The 22,615-nt window shown below is 46.5% G+C and overlaps 3 protein-coding genes across 3 annotated transcripts in view; 1 reads left to right on the top strand and 2 right to left on the bottom strand.

Annotated features, from left to right (window-relative positions):
• Positions 1-7,059: 7,059 nt before the first annotated feature.
• Positions 7,060-22,615, bottom strand: part of LOC311321918 (histone H3.2) — a gene marked incomplete at its 3' end in the record, with an annotated part of 169,182 nt that continues 153,626 nt past the window's right edge. The window contains exon 2 of the mRNA XM_084453932.1: positions 7,060-7,482. Coding sequence (XP_084310058.1) covers positions 7,060-7,470 — 411 coding nt within the window. The 5' untranslated portion in view covers positions 7,471-7,482. The remainder of the gene's footprint in view (positions 7,483-22,615) is intronic.
• On the top strand, positions 7,743-8,129 carry LOC311321487 (histone H2A-like; the record flags this gene model as incomplete). The annotated part of the gene is made up of 1 exon (XM_084453478.1): positions 7,743-8,129. The coding sequence occupies one exon, from the start codon at positions 7,743-7,745 to the stop codon at positions 8,127-8,129; it is 387 nt and encodes a 128-aa protein (XP_084309604.1).
• LOC311321805 (histone H1-like) lies at positions 9,402-10,016 on the bottom strand (the record flags this gene model as incomplete). Its single annotated transcript, XM_084453820.1, has 1 exon — positions 9,402-10,016. One exon carries the CDS (start codon positions 10,014-10,016, stop codon positions 9,402-9,404), a length of 615 nt encoding a protein of 204 aa, XP_084309946.1.

The raw sequence follows: 22,615 nt of genomic DNA, 5'->3' as shown, positions 1-22,615 counted from the left end.
TGAAGCCATGTCCCTCGTCGCCTCTGCTGCGCTCTCGTACAGACGAGTGCCATCACTGTAGAAGACTCGTAGTCTCGCCGGGTAGGGTGTCTGGAACTCAACCTTCTTTTCCTTTAGAATGTTCCTCGCTTCAGCATATTCCATACGCCTCTTCAGGATTGTGGGAGGGTAGTCGTGGTCCAGGTAAAATGTAGCAAGTGTCTTTCTTCTGCCACGCTTTACGGATCACCTCTTCCTTCTCTTTATAGCTGGCTAGCTTGGCTACGATAGACCGGGTCTTCGCCTGTGGGCCCGTGGGTTTGGGTCCAAGGCCTCTATGTGCTCTCTCGATTCTCAGCTCCATATCCTGAGGGAAATCAAGCGTCTCTTTCAGTAGGCCTTCCAAGAAGCTGGACATGTTAGTTCCCTCTGCCTCTTCAGGTTTGCCGTAAATCCGAATGTTATCTCTACGGGCTCGTGCTTCCTGGTCAATAAGCTTGGACTCCATGTCGGCCTGGCGCTGCGAGAGGCGTTGAATTAGCGTAGATGTTGCCTGTAGGACCGATTCTGCTTCATCAATCCACCCCTCAGCTTCATCTAGTCTGGTGTTCGTTCTGCCCAGTTCTTGTTTGATTTCTGTGAGCTGTTCTTTATTATCCTGTCGAAAATCTTTGAGTTCATTCAGTATGTTTCCTAGGTTCTTCCATATCGTCTCCATTCCCCTCGTGGGCCGGCGAGTTGCTACGGTTCGTTCAAGCATCGTTTTTAACTGTCAGTTCATCGAAGTTATCAGTTGTTGACAAATCTTTTCTCCTTTTAGAGCTTGCCCTGCTTTCCATTCTTTACATAAATAACCTTCCTAAGATTATCATACACATTTACAGGGCGAAATTATAAAATTGTCGGAGAGCGCGGAAATCAAGCTGCCTTCTCCATGCGTGTGGAACCGGAAGTCCTCTTATGATGTGTCTTAAATAAATATGGTTTTCCTCAAGAATTTATTCAAATTATTAAACTATTATATGCAAAATCCCAGGTAGCCGTAAAAGTCAACGGAAGTCTACCTGAGTATATAGACATTCAGAAAGGAGTGAAGCAGGGTTGTCGCTGAGTGCAGCGCTTTATGTTTTGGCCATCAGCCCTTTACTGAACAGAATAAAAAATGACTACAGAATAGAGGGTGTTTTAGTTTATGACACGAGAGTTAAATTGTCTGCATATGCAGACGACTTGACCGTGTTTTTAAAAAAACAGCAAGAATTGGATGTTGTTAGAGCACTTTCACTTCTGCGAGCAAGCTGCAGGAGAAAAACTAAACCATGAGAAAACCAAGTGTGTTTGGATAGGAGAAGAAGAGGAATAGTCAACCCTGACAATGGAGGTGGAAGAGGAAATCAAAATCCTCAGAATATATTTTAACAACAAAGACTGCGCTCAGACAAACTGGGACAGAAAGGAAAAGGAGATCCAGTAAGAGGCAGACAAGTGGAAAGTCAGGGACACTAATTATAAATCAAGAATAGGGATAGTGAAGACCTTTATTATCTCCAAACTGCTTTTCCTAGCGAATATCTTCCCGCCACCTGGGAAAAGTATCTCCAGAATAAATAAAACGTATGTAAAACTGATCTGGGGAAACAACAGAGAGGTCACAAAAATAAATTTGATGTATAAAAGTGTTGTAAATGGAGGACTTGGTGCTGCCCATGTTGGCAATAAGTTAATGATAGCTTTCTGTAAAAATATAACGAGAGGCATCTCAAGCAGAGCAGCCTGGGTGGGAGATGTGAACTCATGGTAGAAGCGAAGAGGCGGAGACAGAGCAGCGGTACCATTCCCCAAGCGGGGTCATCCCTGTATTCCCCGGGTCCTATGTTCCCCGGGTCCTATGTTCCCCCCAAAAAAGGGTTCTTTGTTCCCCGGGTCCTATGTTCCCCCCCAAGACAACCTTGTTTTTCGCTGGCCGTGCAGGCCGTGGCTGCCTCCTCCTCTATTGCTATGCTGGCCATTTACATCGGCCAGCTGGCTATGGAGAAAACCCCCACCTCTATGGATGAAGACAGGATAGCGGAGATGGCCGAAGCCGCCGGAGCCGTTGCTCAGCTTGTGAGAATCTCCGCCTCCTGTCTGGGTGGAGTGATGGCCATGTCGGTGGTGCAGCAGCGCCACCTATGGCTCTCCCTGACTCGTCTGCGTGAGGAAAACAAAGGTGTCCTCCTCAACTCACCGGTCAGTAGGGAGGGGTTGTTTGGGGTGGCTGTGTCTAACATCCTGGAGCAGTGTCGCAGCCAGGAGCAGGACCGGCTCCTCCTCGCTCGCCACCTCGCTGCTCCGGGGGAGCGCAGTGTGCCGGCACGTCAAGGTTAAACAACCTGCCACGGGGTCCCGCCCCGCTACGGCCCATGGACCGGTTCGCCCGGGCTCCTGGACTGCAGGCGCGGCTCCGCCCCCGCGACCTCCCCCTGCCTACCCCGCCCAGGGTGCCGGGACCAGACCGGCGTCTTCAAGCGCGCCCACCGCTCCGCTTCCGGCTTGGGTTAAGAAGAGACGCACCTATTGATGGTGGTGGTGTGCCCACACCACGCTGTGTTAAGAGCGGTGGTGATCAAGTTTCCCTGTTGAGGAATGAAGTAAATGGTAATGGTAAATGGTAAATGGACTGCACTTATAAAGCGCTTTTATCCAAAGCGCTTTACAATGGCCTCTCATTCACCCACTCACACACACATTCACACACCAATGGCGGCAGCTGCTATGCAAGGTGCTAGCCTGCTCATTGGGAGCAATTTGCTGTTCAGTGTTCACTTTGCCCAAGGACACTTCGACATGTCCGATGATCATTGTACGACATGCTCTACCTCCTGAGCTACAGCCGCCCCGGGGGGGGGGGGGGGGGGTGTAGGCATATCACCCACTGCCCATAAAGCAAACACAATGCAACGTTATCCTGGTTGTCATGTACAGTCCGCATCTCCTCCTGTTTCAGCTACTGTAATGTTCTCAGCTAGAGCCGCTGGGTCTTCTGTGAAAGAGTCAGAATTGACCACGGCAGGTCTCGCTGCAGCTAAAAGACCGGCTCGAGCCGCAGTCTTTTCCTGCTAAAGCAGATGTGACTCACGCTGCCCAGCAAGCAAAATACGTGTAATAGAAGTCTAGGCTAAACATATACCAGATATAGCCGGTTTAGCTTAGCCCACTTTGAGCCGGATTATTTTTTTTAAAGGAGTAGTAAAGGGAAAATGCATGTTTAGCCCTGTTTTAAGGTTACTTATGATAATATACAATGGTTCAGCTCAAAACATTGACAAAATTAGCACTTTTGAGAAAGCCTGATAATTGCTCTACCACCGTTTAGGTCATACAATGGATGTGGGTGGGTACCTTGAAAAATCATTCAAAAACATGTTAAACTCATTGTGTCGCCTTGGCCCCAGGTAGCTGCGCTGTCCTGCTGGACGCCCATGAGGCCCCCGGGACCAGGTGGGATGCCAGCGAGTGCTCGAGGGGCGGGGTTCCCTGAGAAATATTCCTCTCCAGCCCGAGCATTTGGCTGTCTTTGAAATTGAGAGTTTAACATGTTTTTTGAATGATTTTTCACGGTGCCCACCCACATCCATTGTCTGACCAAAACGGTGGTAGAGCAATCATCACTTTCTCAAACGTGCTAGTTTTCTCAACTTTGTCATCTGAACCATTGTATATGATGATAAGTAACCTTAAAACAGGGCTAAACATGATTTTTTCCTTTACTACTCCTTTAATGCTAAGGGTAATGAGGGATGAGGTGCAGGTGATACAGGATACGGGAAGGTGAGTAGGCAACAACCAAGCAGGAACTGGAACCGGACCACTGGCTCTTCCTTCCCACACTGTGTCGTCAGCTGTCCCTACCCACCCAACCCTACCCATGTTTTACCTTTGGCTCTCCGCTTTTCCCACCTCTGCCTTGCAGCATTCTCTATGAGCCTGTTATGCTAAGTGCTTATTGTGCTTTGTTATATGATTCACTCAAATATCATATTATAGACTACAGTGATAGCTAACACATAATGGCCTACCATGTAGGCAACTTCTCTGTAACTATTTGTGCACTCTCCTGTTAGTCATGTCTCTCTTATGAAGTATCTAACCCATGTTTACTGCTCTGTATAAGTTTAATAGACAAACATTTTCCAGGAGCTTGCTCGATCGTCTCGTTGAGAGAGGTCAGGGAATAATTGTTACGGCTCACTTTTCTGGCCCCCGGGTGAAACTGTTTTTTTTTTTTTGTTGCTTCCCTCTGGAATATGTAGGGGTGGGAACTATGCCCACCCTCCCATTGGTCTCGGTTAAGTGAGTAGCATTTAGGTAACACACACACACACACACGTACACACAGACATACACCAGTCCACTTTAGGCCTGGACCTGGGCCCAGTCTCCCTTCCCCTCACCCTAACCTGGATCCGTATCCTTTTCCCACCCCCACCCTACCCCCGACCTCTGCCTCTATCTGGACCCAGGCACACTCACGCTCACACAGACATACACCAGTGTTTACCATGTCTCTCCTATGATCTTTTTAGCCCCTTTTGCTCTGAAAATGTAATTTAATGTAATTTATTGCTCTATAAATGTTCTTAACCGTTGGACAAACATACTCCAGTAGCTTGCTCGATCATCTCGTTGAGAGGGGTCAGGGAAGAATTTTTACAGCTCACTTTTCTCTACCTGGGTGATACTGTTTTGTTTTTATTGCTTCCCTCTGGAATATGTAGGGGTGGGGCCTATGCCCACCTCCCTTGTTCTCTGTAAAGCGCATTGTGTTGCCTCTGTGTATGAAATACGCTATACAAATAAAGCTTTGATTGATTGATTGCTTGATTGATCATGTCGCCACAATATCTCTCACATGAGGTGTGTTTGGTCCTGTAGGTAAGATGCACTGATAGTTTTTTTTTATATACACTATATGGACAAAAGTATTGGGATGTCTACACATTACACTTAGAGGAGCTTTTATGACATCCCTTTTTAAATTCATAGGCATTCATAAGGAGTTGGTCCCCCGTTTGCAGCTATAACAGCTTTTGTCCATATAGGGTATGATAGGCCATCTTTATAGAATCTCTCCAACCATGTTGCCATTTGTTGTGTGATGTAATTTGATAATGCCCTGCATATGGCATGAATCTGCCTCTAGCAATGTCCTTCTAAATAAATCATTTATTGAGCATTATAAAAAGTAAAGTTTTCTTGCGTCATCTGTATGGTACTTTATGTGAAATGTTAGGTGATGTGAAATGTTAGGTGATGCATGCATTGTTATTCTTATAGGTTGCCCTGGTTTGTAAACGACACACCCTTGTAGCTGAAGTATACTAGCTGCTAAAACCTAATTCTAGCAACCACGTCAACAGACATCTCCTTTAGAGAAGAGCAGTGGTGAACCTGATTTGGCTCCTGTGCTGCATCCCCCCTCTCAGGTCATAGGGGGTACTGCTGGAGCGTAGGCAGGGTGGGCTCTGGGAAAGACTGTTAGAAGCTAAAGACAAATCTCCTCACCTGCCTAAACTATCTATTAGAAACCAACACGAACGAGAAGTCGCTGGGCTGGTAAGTTCCCGTTACAGGAGGGCAGGACTCGGACCCCTGTACAGGGGTACTGCAGAGACAAGTGATTTAACATGTAGTACAGTAGTCCATTTTCCAAATGATTCAAAATATATGTGATTGATATTGGTAGGTTTATCATTTGGTTTGTGTAGCCAATGCACTACAACCCCCATACAAAAGACATGGACCCAATTGAGGCTTTTCTCCTTTTTCATTTAGTGAGGCTGACTAACTACATATTGTGGCCTCTAAATGTGAATCAGGGTGAAATGGGATCCGGAGGGTGAGAGGAAACAAGTAACAATATTGGTGCACTTATCATCCACGTTGGTGTTGGAGGTGTTTACCTAATAGCCTCTGCTCATATCAACTGGAACTGAATATCGGCCCTACTGCTGTTTCTGGACCTTCAGCAGGCAGGCAGGTACTTCATTAATTCCAGGGGGGAAATTGCACTGTTACAACAGCCACATTGAAGCGATATGAAATAGGTTTAGGTCGATATAATATGCAATACAATATATGGGTTCCATGTAAATACACAGGTGAACTGTATGTATGGATTAAAAATGTGTGTGCCACTGGTGTTGTGGTGCTGCAGCTGAACCTACTGGGCTGGGGACTGGGGACCATCAACATCCACCTCCTTCAGCTCCCATTTGACCTGAGGGAACCGTGGAGGGATACAGTACTATCTCACACTGACTGACAGGATGGAGGTCTGTCTTACCTGTGCTACAATCTGTTCTCAACTATCCAAATGAGAAGACATACGGGTTGCCAAAAGACAGGTAAAGACAGGCACCACAGTCAAAAGATAGAGTTGATGGAAATCCATATCTGTAACAGAATGTAATTTATAACTATAGCCACTAGAGGGAGCTAAAGGGCTTTTTTGTTAGTTGTTGTGACTGTTTTTTCCCGCTTTGTGGTATTGTTTAGGTATGATACACTTAAATAGTCCACCTGTAACATACCACAAAGCAGGAGGAAAAAGAAACAAGACAAAAAAAACATGATAGTTTTCCCATCACGTTAAAATAGATTGAACGGCTATTCACTTGTTTAAACCACCTCATACGCTAAACAAAGCATGTTACTAGTGTTTGAATAAACCATTTTGAAACTATGTTCATACTTTCTCTGAGGCTGTAATCAAATGCTGGAAGGGACTAAAGTCTGACTTTCATTCCGTTCCAAGTTCTCTTCGTGGATGTCAAAAAAGGCGGTACAGGCTGAAATCCATGGCTGGGCGTAAGGTCAATGTACAAAAAGAATTGCATTGTATACGTGGATGTCACGACGGTGGTGAATGGACAGTGTAGTAGAACTAGCAGTCCAAACTACTCCAAACTACTCCTATTAGGACACACTAGAATGTGCAGGAAACAATAGGAACACATTGGCTTTATTATTAGAAATAATGAGGTGGCTCTTAAAAGAGCCTTTGGGGGATGTTGAAATGATAAACCAACTCAGACCATTTTAGGCGCGTTCTCCGCGAATGCGGCGGGCCAACTGGATGTCCTTGGGCATGATGGTCACCCTCTTCGCGTGAATGGCGCACAGGTTGGTGTCCTCGAAGAGGCCGACCAGGTATGCCTCGCTGGCCTCCTGCAGTGCCATCACAGCAGAGCTCTGGAAGCGCAAGTCGGTCTTGAAGTCCTGAGCGATTTCCCTTACCAGGCGCTGGAAGGGCAACTTGCGAATCAACAGCTCGGTAGACTTCTGGTAACGACGGATCTCTCTCAGGGCTACTGTGCCGGGCCTGTAACGATGAGGCTTCTTCACACCGCCGGTGGCGGGTGCGCTCTTACGAGCCGCCTTTGTGGCGAGCTGCTTCCTCGGGGCTTTGCCACCGGTGGATTTGCGGGCGGTCTGCTTGGTTCTGGCCATGATCTCAGCTTTCTTCTCCGCGAATCGTAGTTAAAGCTTTCAAGAACGTAATGTGCCTTTTTTATAACGCCAGCTGCCGTGCGCTGATTGGACAGCCTCTCTGGGCTACTCCATTGGCTGGCTATCGCCTCCTTCTCCCCATTGGCTATTAACACGGAGACTGGGATTGGATAAAGCGACAAAAGCAAAAGGGCGCCACTTTACGGAAGGTATAAAAATCCGACCGCCGTTGTATCACACCACTGAGTTACTAAACTAGTTCTATACTGAAAATGAGCGGAAGGGGGAAAACAGGAGGCAAATCAAGGGCAAAGGCCAAGACCCGATCATCTCGCGCCGGTCTCCAGTTCCCAGTGGGTCGTGTTCACAGACTCCTCCGTAAGGGCAACTATGCCCAGCGTGTGGGAGCCGGTGCACCGGTCTACCTGGCCGCTGTGCTCGAGTACCTGACTGCTGAGATCCTGGAGTTGGCCGGCAACGCTGCCCGCGACAACAAGAAGACTCGTATCATCCCCCGTCACCTCCAGCTGGCTGTCCGCAACGACGAGGAGCTCAACAAACTTCTCGGAGGCGTGACGATCGCCCAGGGCGGCGTGCTGCCCAACATCCAGGCAGTGCTTCTCCCCAAGAAGACCGAGAAGGCTGTCAAAGCCAAGTGAAGTCGCCACTGACGTGAATTCTCCCAATAATCCCAAAGGCTCTTTTAAGAGCCACCCACTTCTATCCTTAAAAGCGCAAAGTGTATTTCCATTGTCCTCTGGAATGCGTTTCCATCATCCTCGTGTTCTCCGTTACTTGCGACTACGTGGGCCACCTCCCGAGTTGAGGCACATTCGCCCACATGAGACTCCTGCAAGAAGGAGTCTCGCTTGAAATCTAGCTAATTCAGTCTGATTTGAAGTTGTTGAAGACGTGTTTGGATTGTTAGTTAGTTATTCGACGGACGTTGCCGGCTGCAGGTTTTACAGCATGTTATACCGTTATTTGGCATAGTTGTATTACTCTCGACTTATCTTGTGATAGTTTTAATTTAAAACGTGTTTAATTGAAACGCTTCGTGTTGCCTGTGTATGAAGTGTGCTGCATGAATGACCTAGTTTGTCCTCCCTAATAAATAGACGTCCCTGTATAAATGGCTTGATCTCCTCGTAGACTTATACAATAATGGACAGAAAAGAGCACCAGGGCTATTAACCTACTCCCTCCTTTCCCTGGTTTCATGCACACCATCAAACTACAATGATTCTGTTTGATCTGTAAAGACCAACACATTTAAAAAAAAAGATTACCTACCGCTGTGCCACTTAACCCCAACTCAAAACATTGTACGTCGCTTTAGACTTAGAGAGAATGCATGCATGTCTATGGGCGTTTCTCAAAATACAGTTTTACTAATTCTTTTAGTTTGTAATTTCAATAATGTATAACCCTACAAAGTAGGCCTACGTATCACGTTGGAGCGAGTCGGGACGGAATTTGGCCACAATGCAAAGGGTCACAGCATGGCGGCGATCAGCGACTGCGCAGTCCTGATCCTTACGAACGCGCCCACGGCCTGCGCTGCTCCGCCGCTCTCTCACTACTCCTCTCATTTCAGGCGCCAAAAAGACAATGTTGAATAATCTACGCGTCGATCTGATCCCAGTGCACGCCAGTTGACCATGAACATGCATCAGAAAATGAGTTTTACCCTACAGTTGAAATTCATAGCCTCCCATTACCAGTGCTGTGGAAGTGTATTATAATGAAACACCAGCGTGTACAGCACGTTTTCAGTACCATTAGATTAAGTGCTTTATATCGGAATTATTACTGTTGGATGTGCGCCCGCGTGAATTCGGTGGCCATACATGGAGATGCGCTTTTATGGAGTTGGTTGGGTGGCTCTTAAAAGAGCCTTTGTAATAGTAAAGAGGACAGAAAGAAGACGTTTACTTCTTCTTGGGGGCTGCCTTCTTCGCCTTGGCAGCCATGGGCTTGGCAGCTTTGGGCTTGACGGCCTTCTTGGGGCTCTTGGCTGGGGCTTTTTTGGGTGTCGCGGGCTTCTTGGCCTTTTTGGGGCTCTTTGCCACCTTCTTAGCTGCGGGCTTCTTGGCTTTCTTGGGAGATTTCTTGGCAGCTGCAGGCTTCTTAGCCACGACCTTTTTGGGCTTCTTCGCTGCAGCGGGCTTCTTGGCGGGTACCTTCTTGACCTTCGGGGCGGCGGGCTTCTTAGCTGGCTTCTTTACCTTCGCCTCGGCTGCTTTGTTGATCTTGAAAGAACCGGAGGCGCCAGTTCCTTTGGTCTGTACCAAAGTGCCCTTGGTGACGAGGCTCTTGACGGCGATCTTGACGCGGGAGTTGTTCTTCTCCACGTCGTAGCCGCCGGCAGCCAGTGCCTTCTTGACCGCTGCCAGGGAGACACCGCTCCTCTCCTTGGAGGCGGAAACAGCCGTGACGATCAGCTCGGCGACGCTGGGTCCCACTTTCTTGGGCTTGGCTGCTGCCTTCTTCTTGGGTGCCTTGGCCGGAGCGGCGGCTGCGGGAGCTGGGGCGACTTCTGCCATGTCTATCTTGAGTTTGCTCTGCGGCATCACACACGTACTGTATGTCAGTCCTGCTGACTGTGAGTCCTCGACGCTGCGAGGGGTTGGCCTTAAACGCGCCATGAGAACCGTGTGGACTCAGCTCCACCACCGAGGAGCTCTCGGTTACCAAAATGATGTTCCTCCTGTGTTTTCTCCTGGTGTATAAAGGGCTAAAAATCAAAGTTGGAGTGGAGCACAAGTCCGAAAGCGAATGTGACAGCGAGCAGCCTATTTGTCGTTCGAAATAAAGTTGTTTGGGTGGCGGCGGCCTCGTCTGTTTATTCGCTACCGGGTAAAAACACCGCCGTTGATCTCTCGGATGGAGCCGTGCGCACTAGGTTTCCAGTGGCATTTGACTCCTAAAATGTCTAAAAGTGCATGCGATTATGGACAGAAATCGTTGCCCAGTGAGCCAAGTTGTCTGGCAAGGGGCTAAAATGATTTAGGGTACACAGAAGTGGTGCCGATGTTTTAAAACGGGGTCTCTTTTGGGGTGCGTAAAGCACAGCGTTGAAACTGGGGCGGAGACCTGGTCCCTATCTTGCTGGTGTCTGCCCGTGTGTATAGGCTACCTTTCGCCCTCCCTGGGTGATTCACATTTGGATTCCCAGCAGAATGACTCCGCCTGGTCTTTTTGGACTGTCTGTCGCCTATTACACCCCTCGTCTGGGGCAATGTCCTCGTTTGGTTGGTAGCCTATGCAGTGAAGTGACCTGAGGCGCACCTGCTGCGTTACATAGGATTGCAAAAAGTGACAAGCAACCATCACAACACACACGCGTCGTTTTCTTTTTACTGAATTTGATGACCTTGCTATAAAAATGTCTGAATCGCATCTTGAGTGGCTAGGCTATTGTGCCATGAGAATTATAGAGAACGCAGGAGCCCAGTCGCCTAGCCGATCCTATCGCAGCCCATGTAGTGAAGGTAGGCCTATAGCCTACATGGAAGGACATGTAGGCGCTTATTGTTGAGTGATATGAGCAATTAGCTCTTTCTGGGCTGTGTGATTTGGGATTCTGAACGAGACTACCTGATGTGAATAGGCGTGGTCGAGGCAGAATGAAATAAATTTTGCTTAATTTCTAGAAATGTTTATCTCAAGCAAGATTGTGTTCTTGAGCACAGTATTTACACCTACAGGTAATAACAAGATAAGTGACTAAGCGCGAACTGCTAAGAATCAATCTCCTATAGCCTACCATGTTAGACTATTGCTAACAACATGAGTAGAAACTCGAGAATCCAGAGGCGATCAACAGAAGGTGTTTGCTTCAACAAGAGCATACAGTCTCATACAGAGAATACAGTCTCAGTGAGTGTCCTGCAGGAGAGATGCCCTTCGCACATAGGCCTAACAGTTGTATAATATATCTGTTTCTATCAGTTGTCACAGACTGCTTCTATCAGTTGTCACAGGTGGCTTTTCAGATTGATGGTTCATCTTATTATAAGTTAGGGCAGTGCCTTCTGTCCAATACAGTTGATTCAGCTGTCTGGTGCCGATTTACACCTTATTGGGACCACTTTCTGTGGGCCACGGTCATCCCTCCCTGTCCACTCTTCAAAGACTGTTGATTACAAACTTTAGTTTTAATATCCTTTGTTCAAGTCCTAATGTATATGCCTGTCATATGGTCCCTCAATTCCTAGTCCTTACACACTAGGCTACCTTAGCACCCTAGTCTGGTGACCTTAGTCTGCCTTGCCGCTACTCTGTGACAGCCAAGGCCCAGCTTCTGATTTGCACACTCAGGGCCTACTCTGCCAGTGTTGAATCATCCATCATTGAGATACACAGAGTGCATAGGCTATAGTTTATTTCTAAGGCATGTGAAGACTACTTAAACCTTCTACTTCACCACTGTAGCCTATAGGCAGCTGCAAATAAATCGCTACACTCAGTCAAGCAGATACAGCTATCTACGATGCAATAGTGAATGATGTCTACTGTGGAATAGTTTTATTTTCTAGGCTATGCAGCCAATTTTGAGATTTATGACTGTGAACAAGTCATTAAAAGAATATGGGGAACACGCCTGTCAGAACAACTGGCTGCTGATATCAGTGAGGAGTGATAGTGTGCAGTGGAGCTCTTATGGAAATACCCCAAAATGCCCAATGCCAACATGGTGCCCTGGGCTCAATGCTGACAGGACTTTTAGGGGGGTGGAATTTCAGAGGAAACAAGGGAGGCCAAAAACAACCTGGCGAAGAACTGTGAGCTCAGAACTAAAAATGGCTACCTAACTTGGGACAAGGCACAACATCCTGCACAGGACAGGGCCAGATGGAAGCAGAGAGTCACAGCCTTATGTTCCTCATCCAACCAAAAGGATTAAAAGTAAGTTGAGTAAGGAATAACAATCCAACTGCAGACCGTGTCCTTTTGTTAGTGTGACCATATCTAGGCAACCTAGCAACCTGCTTTGGTGTCCTTGTGGACATATCAGGGTTTGTCGTTTGCCAGATTTTGAGAAAGCTGTCCTGTGATGTGTCATGCAAGCTTCAACACTGACCTGAGAATCAACTAGGCTAAGGGCTTAAAAATTCACAAAACTCATCTCCAATGATATATTTCAACTCAACAATGAATTTTAAATTCAACAGTCATTATTAAATACTGACTTTATTTTCTGCAAATGCCATCATTTTGCTTACAAAGACTTCACACGCCACTCGCCCATTGTATGCCAATGGGTGGGAGGTGCAAACAAATGTGGGTTGGAGGTGTAAACAAAATGCTTCAACAATGGATGACTATGGAGAAAATGTCCGTATGTGTGTCTCAAATAATTGATATAACTTTTTGGACTACACTCCACAATGGCGGCACTGCTACATCCAATAAAGTGATGTCAGACCACACGCCCGACAGCAGGGAAAGTGGGCTGGGGGGTGAGCGAGTTCCTGAGCATGCGCGGTCAATTTGGTTCGTTGTGGAAACGAGGAAGTCAGAGTTCAACGCAGACAATGACGGGAGCCTTGCCTAATTATTTGCATACTCCCCCTACATATACCGGGTGACTACCCGCCGCTTTAAATTGGTTCCTGAGAAGCAAGGAGTCATCATCGTGAGAACTGTGACAGACGTATTACACAAACACGTCTCCATATTGTGAGCATCAGGAACGTGAAAAAAAGTTTTGACCGCAGCACCTCGCGGTGTCTGCGGTCCCCTCATACCAAATGCGTTTGAAGAACATTTGAAGAACATTAAAACAAACACATTCTAAAAAACAAACAAATTTGCTCCTGCAAAAACCATGGCCGACCAGGCCGGCCGGCACTGTGTAAGGCTGCGTTTTGTTGGGCAGGGTGAGCCTCCTACCCGAGACTCTGTTGGTCGCCGCTTATTTAGCACGACCTGGATTGAGGTAAGCGAGGTTTTCTCGTTTATCGAGCTTCCCTCCAGAAAAGACTTTGAACTAAGCTTTCACACAGATCGCTCTCTGCGGAAATTCTTGGGTTTGTTTGCAGATAGAGCAGACAGTGATTGGAAAGACTTTGAGGCACACTCCTCCGTCCCAGCTGACACCCTGTCCATTATTGTCAAGTTCTGGACCGCAAGGGTCGCTGACCATGACGTGGAGCACTACCTCCGCCGGTACTGTACCATCCTGCGGCCGGTGGAGAAACCTTTGGACAACCTTGGGCTCTGGTTTGGGGTGCGGCGCTACCGAGTCAAACTTAACCGTGACGGCGAGGGGCGGCTCACATCCCTGCCAAATTCCATCTCCCTCGGCCCATACAATGGCAAGATCACTCACCCGGGGCAGACCCAGCGGTGCTACATCTGTCAGTCAATTTCCCACCAAGCTAAAGATTGTCACGTGGTCAAGTGCTGGCGCTGTGGACAAGTCGGCCACAAGGGGAAGCAGTGTGACAACACCGAGGCCTGCACCCTGTGCCTAGGTGAAGGCCACAGCTATTTCACCTGCCCATCCTCATATAGTAACCGGGCCAGAGCAACAGGTGGGCAGCACCCAGCTCCACCAACATCAACATCTGAACAGGAGGTTTCATTACCAGCACCCACGACAAGTACAGCGGCAGAGCCAGAGACCTACCAGCATCCTCAGAGCCAGCAGCACAAGGCACCACCGGCAGCAGAGATAGCAGCACCGCGGAACCCCCTACCCCCAGTGACTTCATCGGCTGCACCGGCAGAGACGGAGGATCCAGCTGTGGCACCAACACCATCGGCAGCAGCTCCAGAGACGGCAGCATCCACCGAAGCGGCGGCGACGGCGGTGACAACGGCGACGAAGGTGGCACCAGCGACGGAGGCGGCATCGGCGAGGGAGGCGGCACTGTCGACGGCGTCAACAGCGGCGGAGGGCGGTACAGACGTGACGACAACCTCACCAGCGACACCACCAACAGCTGAGTCTGACTCTGAGTCAGACACATCAACCCAGCTCCCGGAAGACAACAGTGGCGTCGGGACGTGGGCATCACAGGACATCAGCCAGAACAGCTTGACCAGTTACCAGGTGGCAAGCGTGGTACCCGACTCAGCCAGCCTGCGCGTCGATCTGGACGAAGCCCTAGCCATGCTGTGCGGGCGGACGGAAGGCGAGGAAGGCGCCTCTCTACAGGTGACACCAGAAAACTTCCCCAATCTAGTGGGCAAGAGAGGGAGATTGTCCCCTGAGGACACTAGAACCCAGGAAAGAAAGAGAACGAGAAATAAGAAAGACAAGAAGAAGAACAAAAATCATGAATGATGTGTAGACTTGCCTTTTATCTAGCTGCAACTATATACCTCATGAGCCTAAACATTGCTACCATCAATCTCAGAGGTATTTTATCGGCAAAGCCGAGGAGAGAGAAGCTAGCAGTCCTAAAAAACATCAAAGCCGATGTCATCTTTGTACAAGAGCTATGGCTAAAAACAACAGACGATGTTAGAGATGTAAAAGCACGTTGGTTGAATGGACACTCTGAATTCACCATCGGCACTGATAGAACAGATGGTATAGGAATCTTCTTTAACACAAAAGACGTAGAGATAATAAAGAAACGAGAGCTCATACCTGGTCGCCTTCTAGTCTTGGATTGTATCATGAAAAAGCAAAAACTCAGGTTGATCAATGTCTATACAAGTCAGAAGGACAAGGAAAAAGTACAACTATTTGATAGGGTCAAAGAGGTTTTGTGTGGACAACATGATATAATTCTGGCAGGAGATTTCAATACCACTACTGAAATCAACGACCGTATCCCAGCGAGACCTTTCAAGCCTAGCCGAGCTAGCAGAACACTTCAAACCACATGTGAAATGTTCAAAATGAAAGATGTTTTTAGAGTTCTCCACCCAAATGCAACCGGTTTCACTCGTTTTGAAGCTAGGTACAAAACGAGGATAGACAGGGTTTATGTATCCGACAAGTTTAATGTACAAACGTATGGAACAGAGGCCTGGGTCAGCTCTGACCATTTGGCTGTACGGACCACGGTCAGCCTCCCAAGAGCAGGCCCCCGGCAGAACAGCTGGAAATTAAATGTGCACTGTCTGAAAAACACAGATGTGTTACAAAGTGTGAGAAATGAAATTAGAAGAGTGAAAGAATTAAGAGTTCTCACCGGCTCGGCTGTAGAGCTATGGGAGGAGATGAAGAGAAGCCTTAAAAGGCACCTTATTCTTCAATGTAAACTTTTAAATGGAAATCGAAATAAGGAGTATAATGATTTAATGAAAACATATATAGATATTAAATGTATAAGGAAATGCCTTTTGACCGAGCATGATGAAAAGAAGCTTGAAGATGTTGAGACAAAGCTTGCAGTTTTTAATAATGAATATGTAAGTACAGTGAAAGTGCATGCAGGAGTAGAAGCAGATGACCCTTCAAACATTAATACGATCATACATAAATATAAGGAAAGAGTAGACCATAAATGTATCAAAGTACTTAGAAACAGAGATGGCAATATTGTCCATGATGATAAAGAAATCACTCAAGTGATCATAGACAACTTCGAGGAAGTGTATGGGAATGTTTATGACAGCTCACAGGGTCCCGAGTACTTCCTATCGAAGGCCTCGCTGGCAGGTGTCTGCGAAACTGCAGGGCTGCTGGGTCCCATAACCAGAGAGGAGATCATGTCTGCCATCTTACTTCTGAGCAGAGGGAAATCACCAGGTCCTGACGGCCTCCCAAGTGAGTTCTACCAGGCTTTCTCCGGGGAGCTCGTAGAAATGTTGGCTTTTACCTTCAATGAAGGTATTGCTACAAACCACATGCACAGTAGTTTTTACCAGGGCATTATTTCTCTGATCTTTAAAAAGGGTGATGAAAGTGATTTTAATAACTGGAGACAGATAACCTTAACGAACATAGAATTTAAAATCTTTGCTAAAATAATAATGTTAAGAATAAGTAGTGTCCTAGAACGAATCATAGAGGAGGAACAGACATGTGCAATAAAAGGTCGCGTCATGTGGGACAACCTGAGTAAAATCAGAGAAATGATAATGGCAGACAGGCCTACAGATCTGCAGGGCTTCTTCATTGTCGGGTTTGACCAGAAGAGAGCTTTTGACCTCATAAACCGGGAGTATGTATGGTGTGTCTTAAAAAAATATGGGTTCCCCGAAGTATTTATTGATATGATTAGACTATTGTATGCGAAGTCGCAGGTGGCCGTCAAGGTAAATGGGAGTCTTACTGATTTTATTGAGCTAAAGAAAGGACTGAAACAAGGGTGTCCTCTGAGCGCAGCGCTCTATGTTATAGCCATCAGCCCACTTCTCAACAGAATAAAGAATGATAAAAGAATCAGAGGAGTTAAACCGCATAGGACAAGAGAGAGGGTGGCTGCCTATGCCGACGACGTGACTGTCTTTATAAAAAATCAGAAGGAACTCGACATAGTGAGAGAACACTTTCATGAGTATGAGCAGGCTTCAGGAGCCAAGTTAAATGATAGCAAAACTGAGTGCATCTGGATAGGAGAGGAAAATAAAAAACCTAACCTGCTCATAGATGTAAAAGAAGAAATGAAAATATTATGAATTTTATTCAGCAATAAGGATGTCATACACAAAAATTGGCAGAGAAAAGAAAAAGAAATAGAAGAAGAGACTAACAAGTGGAGATTCAGGACAAGTACATACAACTCAAAAATACAGATTGTAAAGACCTTTATTATATCAAAACTACTTTTTTTAGCCAACATACTCCCACCACCTGCAACCACAATGCAAAAGATTAATAAAATGTGTGTTCGTTTTATATGGGGAAGCAACAGGGAAGTGGCAAAGAGAGCCCTGATGTATAAGAGCACGGCACATGGTGGTCTCGGTGCTGTAGATGTTGGCCTGAAGCTGAACATAGCTTATTGTAAAAACATAGCAAAAGGAATACAAAATAAAGCAACATGGATAGGGGAAAAAGACCAGTGGAAACGAACAAGACGTGGACCAACCGTACCTGGCCACAAGGTGTCATATGCAGTCTTCGTAGACAAGTACGCCGGTCTAAATATTGATTGGTGCTCTCAAACTAGCAAAAGCATATATCAACAGATAAGTGACCACCTCTATGGGGGGATGGTATTGTATAAAGATTTAACAGAAGACCAAAGTAAACAATTAATCAAATATTTAAACTGTGATGATATATCTGGAGTCATGCGTGACACTATGTGGCTGACGGTAAACGGCAAACTACCCGTCAGAGAGGTGCTGAACTACCTCCCCTCAGTCAGGACAGTGGAGTGCCCAATGCCAACCTGTAAAGAAATAGAAACAATAGAACATCTTATAATAGAATGTGATAGAGCCAAATATGTATGGAAAAAAATGCATGATATAGGAGTCAAAGTGCCTTGTGAATGGAAAATGGTGTATGCCAATTTTGACAGCACCGACAACCATAAACTGTTTTATTTATGTATCTGTATCACTGTTTTTAAACTATGGAAAACCCGGTGCAAAATGTCTATTGATGGCACCTTCATTGGCTCATGTATGGTTTTCAAACAGATCAAAACCGAACTCAAAAGGAGAAGGACCATTGATCTAAACAGGACACACCCGAGACTTAACTGGGCCACAATTGATCTGACCTGACTTGAATTGTTTATTGTTTTGTAATATTGTATTGAATTGTAGGCCTGTTATTCAACTGGCTATTGCACAATGGCACTTTGAATTTTTAATATGATTATTGTTGTTAAACTGTCAAGTATTGTATTTTTTGTAATGTACTAAAATTATCAATAAAGCTCTTAAAAACGTCTTTCCTGAGAAGAAACGACACTTAGAAAAATGCCCGAACCGGCTGCCAAGTCATAATAACTTTATTTATTTGAGCTTCAGGAACGAAAAAAATAAGATTGACCGCAGCACCTTGCGGTGTCTGCGGTCCCCCCCCCCCCCCCCCCATTTCTCACGTTTAGAGAAACGCCAAACAAAAGACGGTGTTTTGTTTAAAAAAAAAAAAAAAAAAATGTTGCCCGACCAAGCCGGACGGCACTGGGTCAGGTTACGCTATACCGGGAAGGGAGAGCCTCCCACCCGAGACACTGTTGGCCAACGTCTATTTAGTACTACCTGGATCGAGGTGAGCGAAGTTTATTCCTTCATAGAGCTACCCTCCAGAAGAGACTTTGAGCTCAGTTTCCACACTGACCGCTCTTTGCGGAAATTCCTCGGCCTGTTCGCAGATAGAGCAGACGGCGAATGGAAGGATTTTGAGTCGCACTCCTCCGTCCCAGCTGACATATTATCCATTATTGTCAAGTTCTGGACCGCGAGGGTCGCTGACCATGACGTGGAGCACTACCTCCGCCGGTACTGTACCATCCTGCGGCCGGTGGAGACACTTTTGGACAACCTTGGGTTGTGGTTTGGTGTGCGGCGATACCGAGTCAAACTTAACCGTGACGGCGAGGGGCGGCTCGCGTCCCTGCCAAATTCCATTTCCCTCGGCCCATATAACGGCAAGATTACTTACCCGGGACAGATTCAGCGGTGTTACATATGCCAATCTAATTCCCACCAAGTAAAGGACTGCGTTTTGGTCAGGTGTTGGCGCTGTGGAATAGTCGGACACAAAGGGAAGCAGTGCACCAACACCGAGACCTGCACCCTGTGTCAAGGCGAAGGCCATAGCTACTTCACCTGCCCGTCTTCATATAGTAATCGGGCGAGAGCAGCAGGAGGCGCCGCAGCAGCAGAGAACCAGCAGCGAACAGCAGCAGCAGAGAGAGGGCGACAGTCGGCCCCGGCGTTTTCACCAACACCTGAGGGCAGACAACGCACAGAGAGCACGACGGCAGAACCAGGAGCCCGCAAGCGCATACCGAGCCATCAGCGTGCGGCGAGGGCGGCAGCGGAGAAGGGCCCAGCCACAACACCGCAGAAGAACCACCAGCCCCCAGCGGAGACAACAGCAGCACCAGCGGAGGCGACGGATCCAGGAACATCAGTGGCGGCGGCGACAGCGGTTCCAGAGGCGACGGATCCAGGAACATCAGCGGCGACGATAGCGGTTCCAGAGGCGGTGGAGACAGCGGCGGAGATGGCAGCGGCTCCAGAGGCGGCGGAGGCCACGGCGGCATCTGATCCAGATGCGGCAGTGGCGATGACAGCGGCGGCGGTGCCGACGACAGCGGCGACGGCAGATCCAGCAGAGGCGGCGGCGGAGACAGCGGCGGCAGAAGGAGCAGACGAAATGACACCATCCTCATCAGCGACGCCATCAGCAGCAGAGTCTGACCCCGATTTCATAGTGGTCAACAGCGACGACGTGATGTGGCTATCACAGGAAACCAGCCAACCAGTACAGGGAACCATCCAGGACAGCTTTCCCAGCCACCCGGTGCCATGCATGGTGTCTGACACAGCCAGCCTACGCGCCGAGTTGGATGACGCCGTGGCTCAACTGTGCGGCCCAGCAGAGGAAGCCGGTGGGCTATGTAGTAAGGAAGGAGCTACACAAGGCAGCCTTCCTAGCTATCAAGTGAACCCCGATGACAACAGCCTCGATGATTCCTGTGGAGTGAACAGCAGCAGTGAAAGAGAGGGGGGTGAGTCAACACCTTTCCTGAATGTTACGTCAGATAATTTCCCAGTATTGGGTAAGAGGGAGAGAACGTCTCCAGGGACCAAAACGAAGGGTAAAAAACCCAGAAAGAATAGAGATCCCAGGAAGAAGCCATTTCATTTATCATGAACTCGTGGCAAGTCACAGGGCCTCTCTTCTTAATGATGGCTATTAATATAGCAACATTAAATGTAAGAGGAATAAACTCCGTTAAGAATAGAGAAGAAAAGCTGAATGTTTTAAAGAACAGTAGTGCTGAAATTATTTTCACTCAAGAACTACATTCGAATTCTGTGGAAGATATTCAAAAAGTCAAAGACTTATGGACTCATGGCTGTGTAGAAATGTCTATTGGGAGTGACAAAGCTGATGGAGTCGGTATATTTTTCAACACTAAGAATATAGCAATACTACGAAAACGTGAATTAATACCAGGTCGTCTGTTAATATTGGATTGTGTTGTACGAAAGCAGAAACTGCGCCTAATTAATGTGTACACATCCCAGAGCCGCAGTGATAAGATCAGACTTTTTCACAAACTAAAAGAGGTCTTATGTGGTGGATACAATATAGTCTTAGCGGGGGATTTTAATACAGTTACAGACATTAAAGATCGCATACCAACAACGCCTTTTAATCTACCACGTACAAGCAAGATTCTGAAAGAGACATGCGATATGTTCAAAATGAGAGATGCTTTCAGGGAGATTTATCCAGATGAGGCGGGCTTCTCACGTTTTGATCAAAGAATCAAGACACGAATAGATAGGATATATGTCTCTGATAAGATAAAGGTTCAGTCCTATAGAACAGAGGTGTGGGTAAACTCGGACCACTTAGCTGTAAGAGCATCAGTTAGCTTTGATAGTGTCCCCAGTCCAAGACAGAATAGCTGGAAGCTGAACGTGAATTGTCTAAAAGACCCTGTTATATTAAAGAGTGTCAGAAGGGAAATCGAAAGAGTCAAAGACTTACGAATATTTACAAAAACAAGCGTTGAGTTATGGGAGGAGTTGAAGAACAGTCTAAAGAGACACCTAATTTATAAATGTAAATTCTTAAATAAACAACGAAATGAAGAATATAAGGAATTAATGAAACTCTTTGTTGACATTAAATGTAGACCTAAGAGCGTTCCATTGACAGAGCAAGAAGAAAAAGATTTTGAGGAGATTAAGGAAAAGTTAATGCATTTTAATAATGAATATTCAAATACTATTAAAATGCATGCAGGTATAGCTTTTGATGAACCCGCAAATATACACAAAGTAATCAAGATGTACAAGGAAAGGAGCGACTACAAATGCATAGATTCGTTAAGAAATAGTGAAGGTAAAATTGTTGATACGGATCATGATATAAAGAAAGTTATAGTAGATAGTTTTAGCAAAATGTATGGAGCTGATAAGTCTAGTGGGGTGGAAGGTACGGAGGTTTTCCTCTCGGAATTACAGCTGACGCAGGTTGTCGATGGTGCCTCACTAATAAGGGTCATCACACCAGAGGAAGTCAAGCTGGCCATCTCCCTATTAAATCGAGGGAAGTCACCCGGCCCAGACGGACTCCCCACTGAGTTCTATCAATTTTTTAGCAAGGATATTGTTGTCCTCCGCCTTTAATGAGGGTTTGAATAGTCCGACAGGAATGCATGATAGCTTTTATCAGGGTATAGTATCCATGATCTACAAAAAAGGAGATGAAAAGGATATAAGTAACTGGAGACAGATCACACTTACTAACATCGATTATAAGATCTTGGCAAAAATTATAATGACAAGATTAAGTAAAATACTAGACCACATAATTGAAAAAGAACAAACATGTGCTATTAAAGGCCGAGTTATGTGGGATAACTTAAACATGATCAGGGAAATGATATCGAAGCCTGACGAACCTGGCTTTTTCATAATAGGCTTCGACCAGAAGAAGGCATTTGATTTTATAAACAGAGACTACATGTGGAAGGTTTTATTAAAATATGGCTTTCCCCATGATTTTATAAACATGGTTAAGATGTTATATGCCAGGTCTCAGGTGGCTGTTAAAGTGAATGGAAGTGTGACCGAGTACATCAACATCCAGAAGGGAGTGAAGCAAGGTTGTCCGCTAAGCGCAGCTCTTTATGTCATTGCAATCAGTCCTCTTATACAGCGAATAAGAAATGATAATAGAATTGTAGGAGTAAACATGAATGGCACAAAGGTCAAAGTAACTGCCTACGCAGATGATGTGACTGTTTTTGTAAAAAATCTGAGAGAGTTGGACATAATAAGAGAGCACTTCTACCTCTATGAAAAAGCTGCTGGCGCACAATTAAACCACACAAAAACTGAGTGTACCTGGATAGGAGATGATAGTGCGAGGCCGCACATAGACCTAGAGGTGAAGGAGGAGGTTAAAATCTTAGGCATATATTTCAGTAATAAGGACTGCGCCCAACGAAATTGGGACAGAAAGGAAAAAGAGATATTGGATGTAACAGATAAATGGGGGGTCAGGGAAATTAGTTATAGTGCACGG

Source organism: Borostomias antarcticus (assembly GCF_949987555.1).
Source record: "Borostomias antarcticus genome assembly, chromosome: 19".
Taxonomy (NCBI): domain Eukaryota; kingdom Metazoa; phylum Chordata; class Actinopteri; order Stomiiformes; family Stomiidae; genus Borostomias; species Borostomias antarcticus.
Note: the sequence above shows the minus strand (reverse complement) of the source record. Positions and strands in the feature narration are given on the sequence as shown.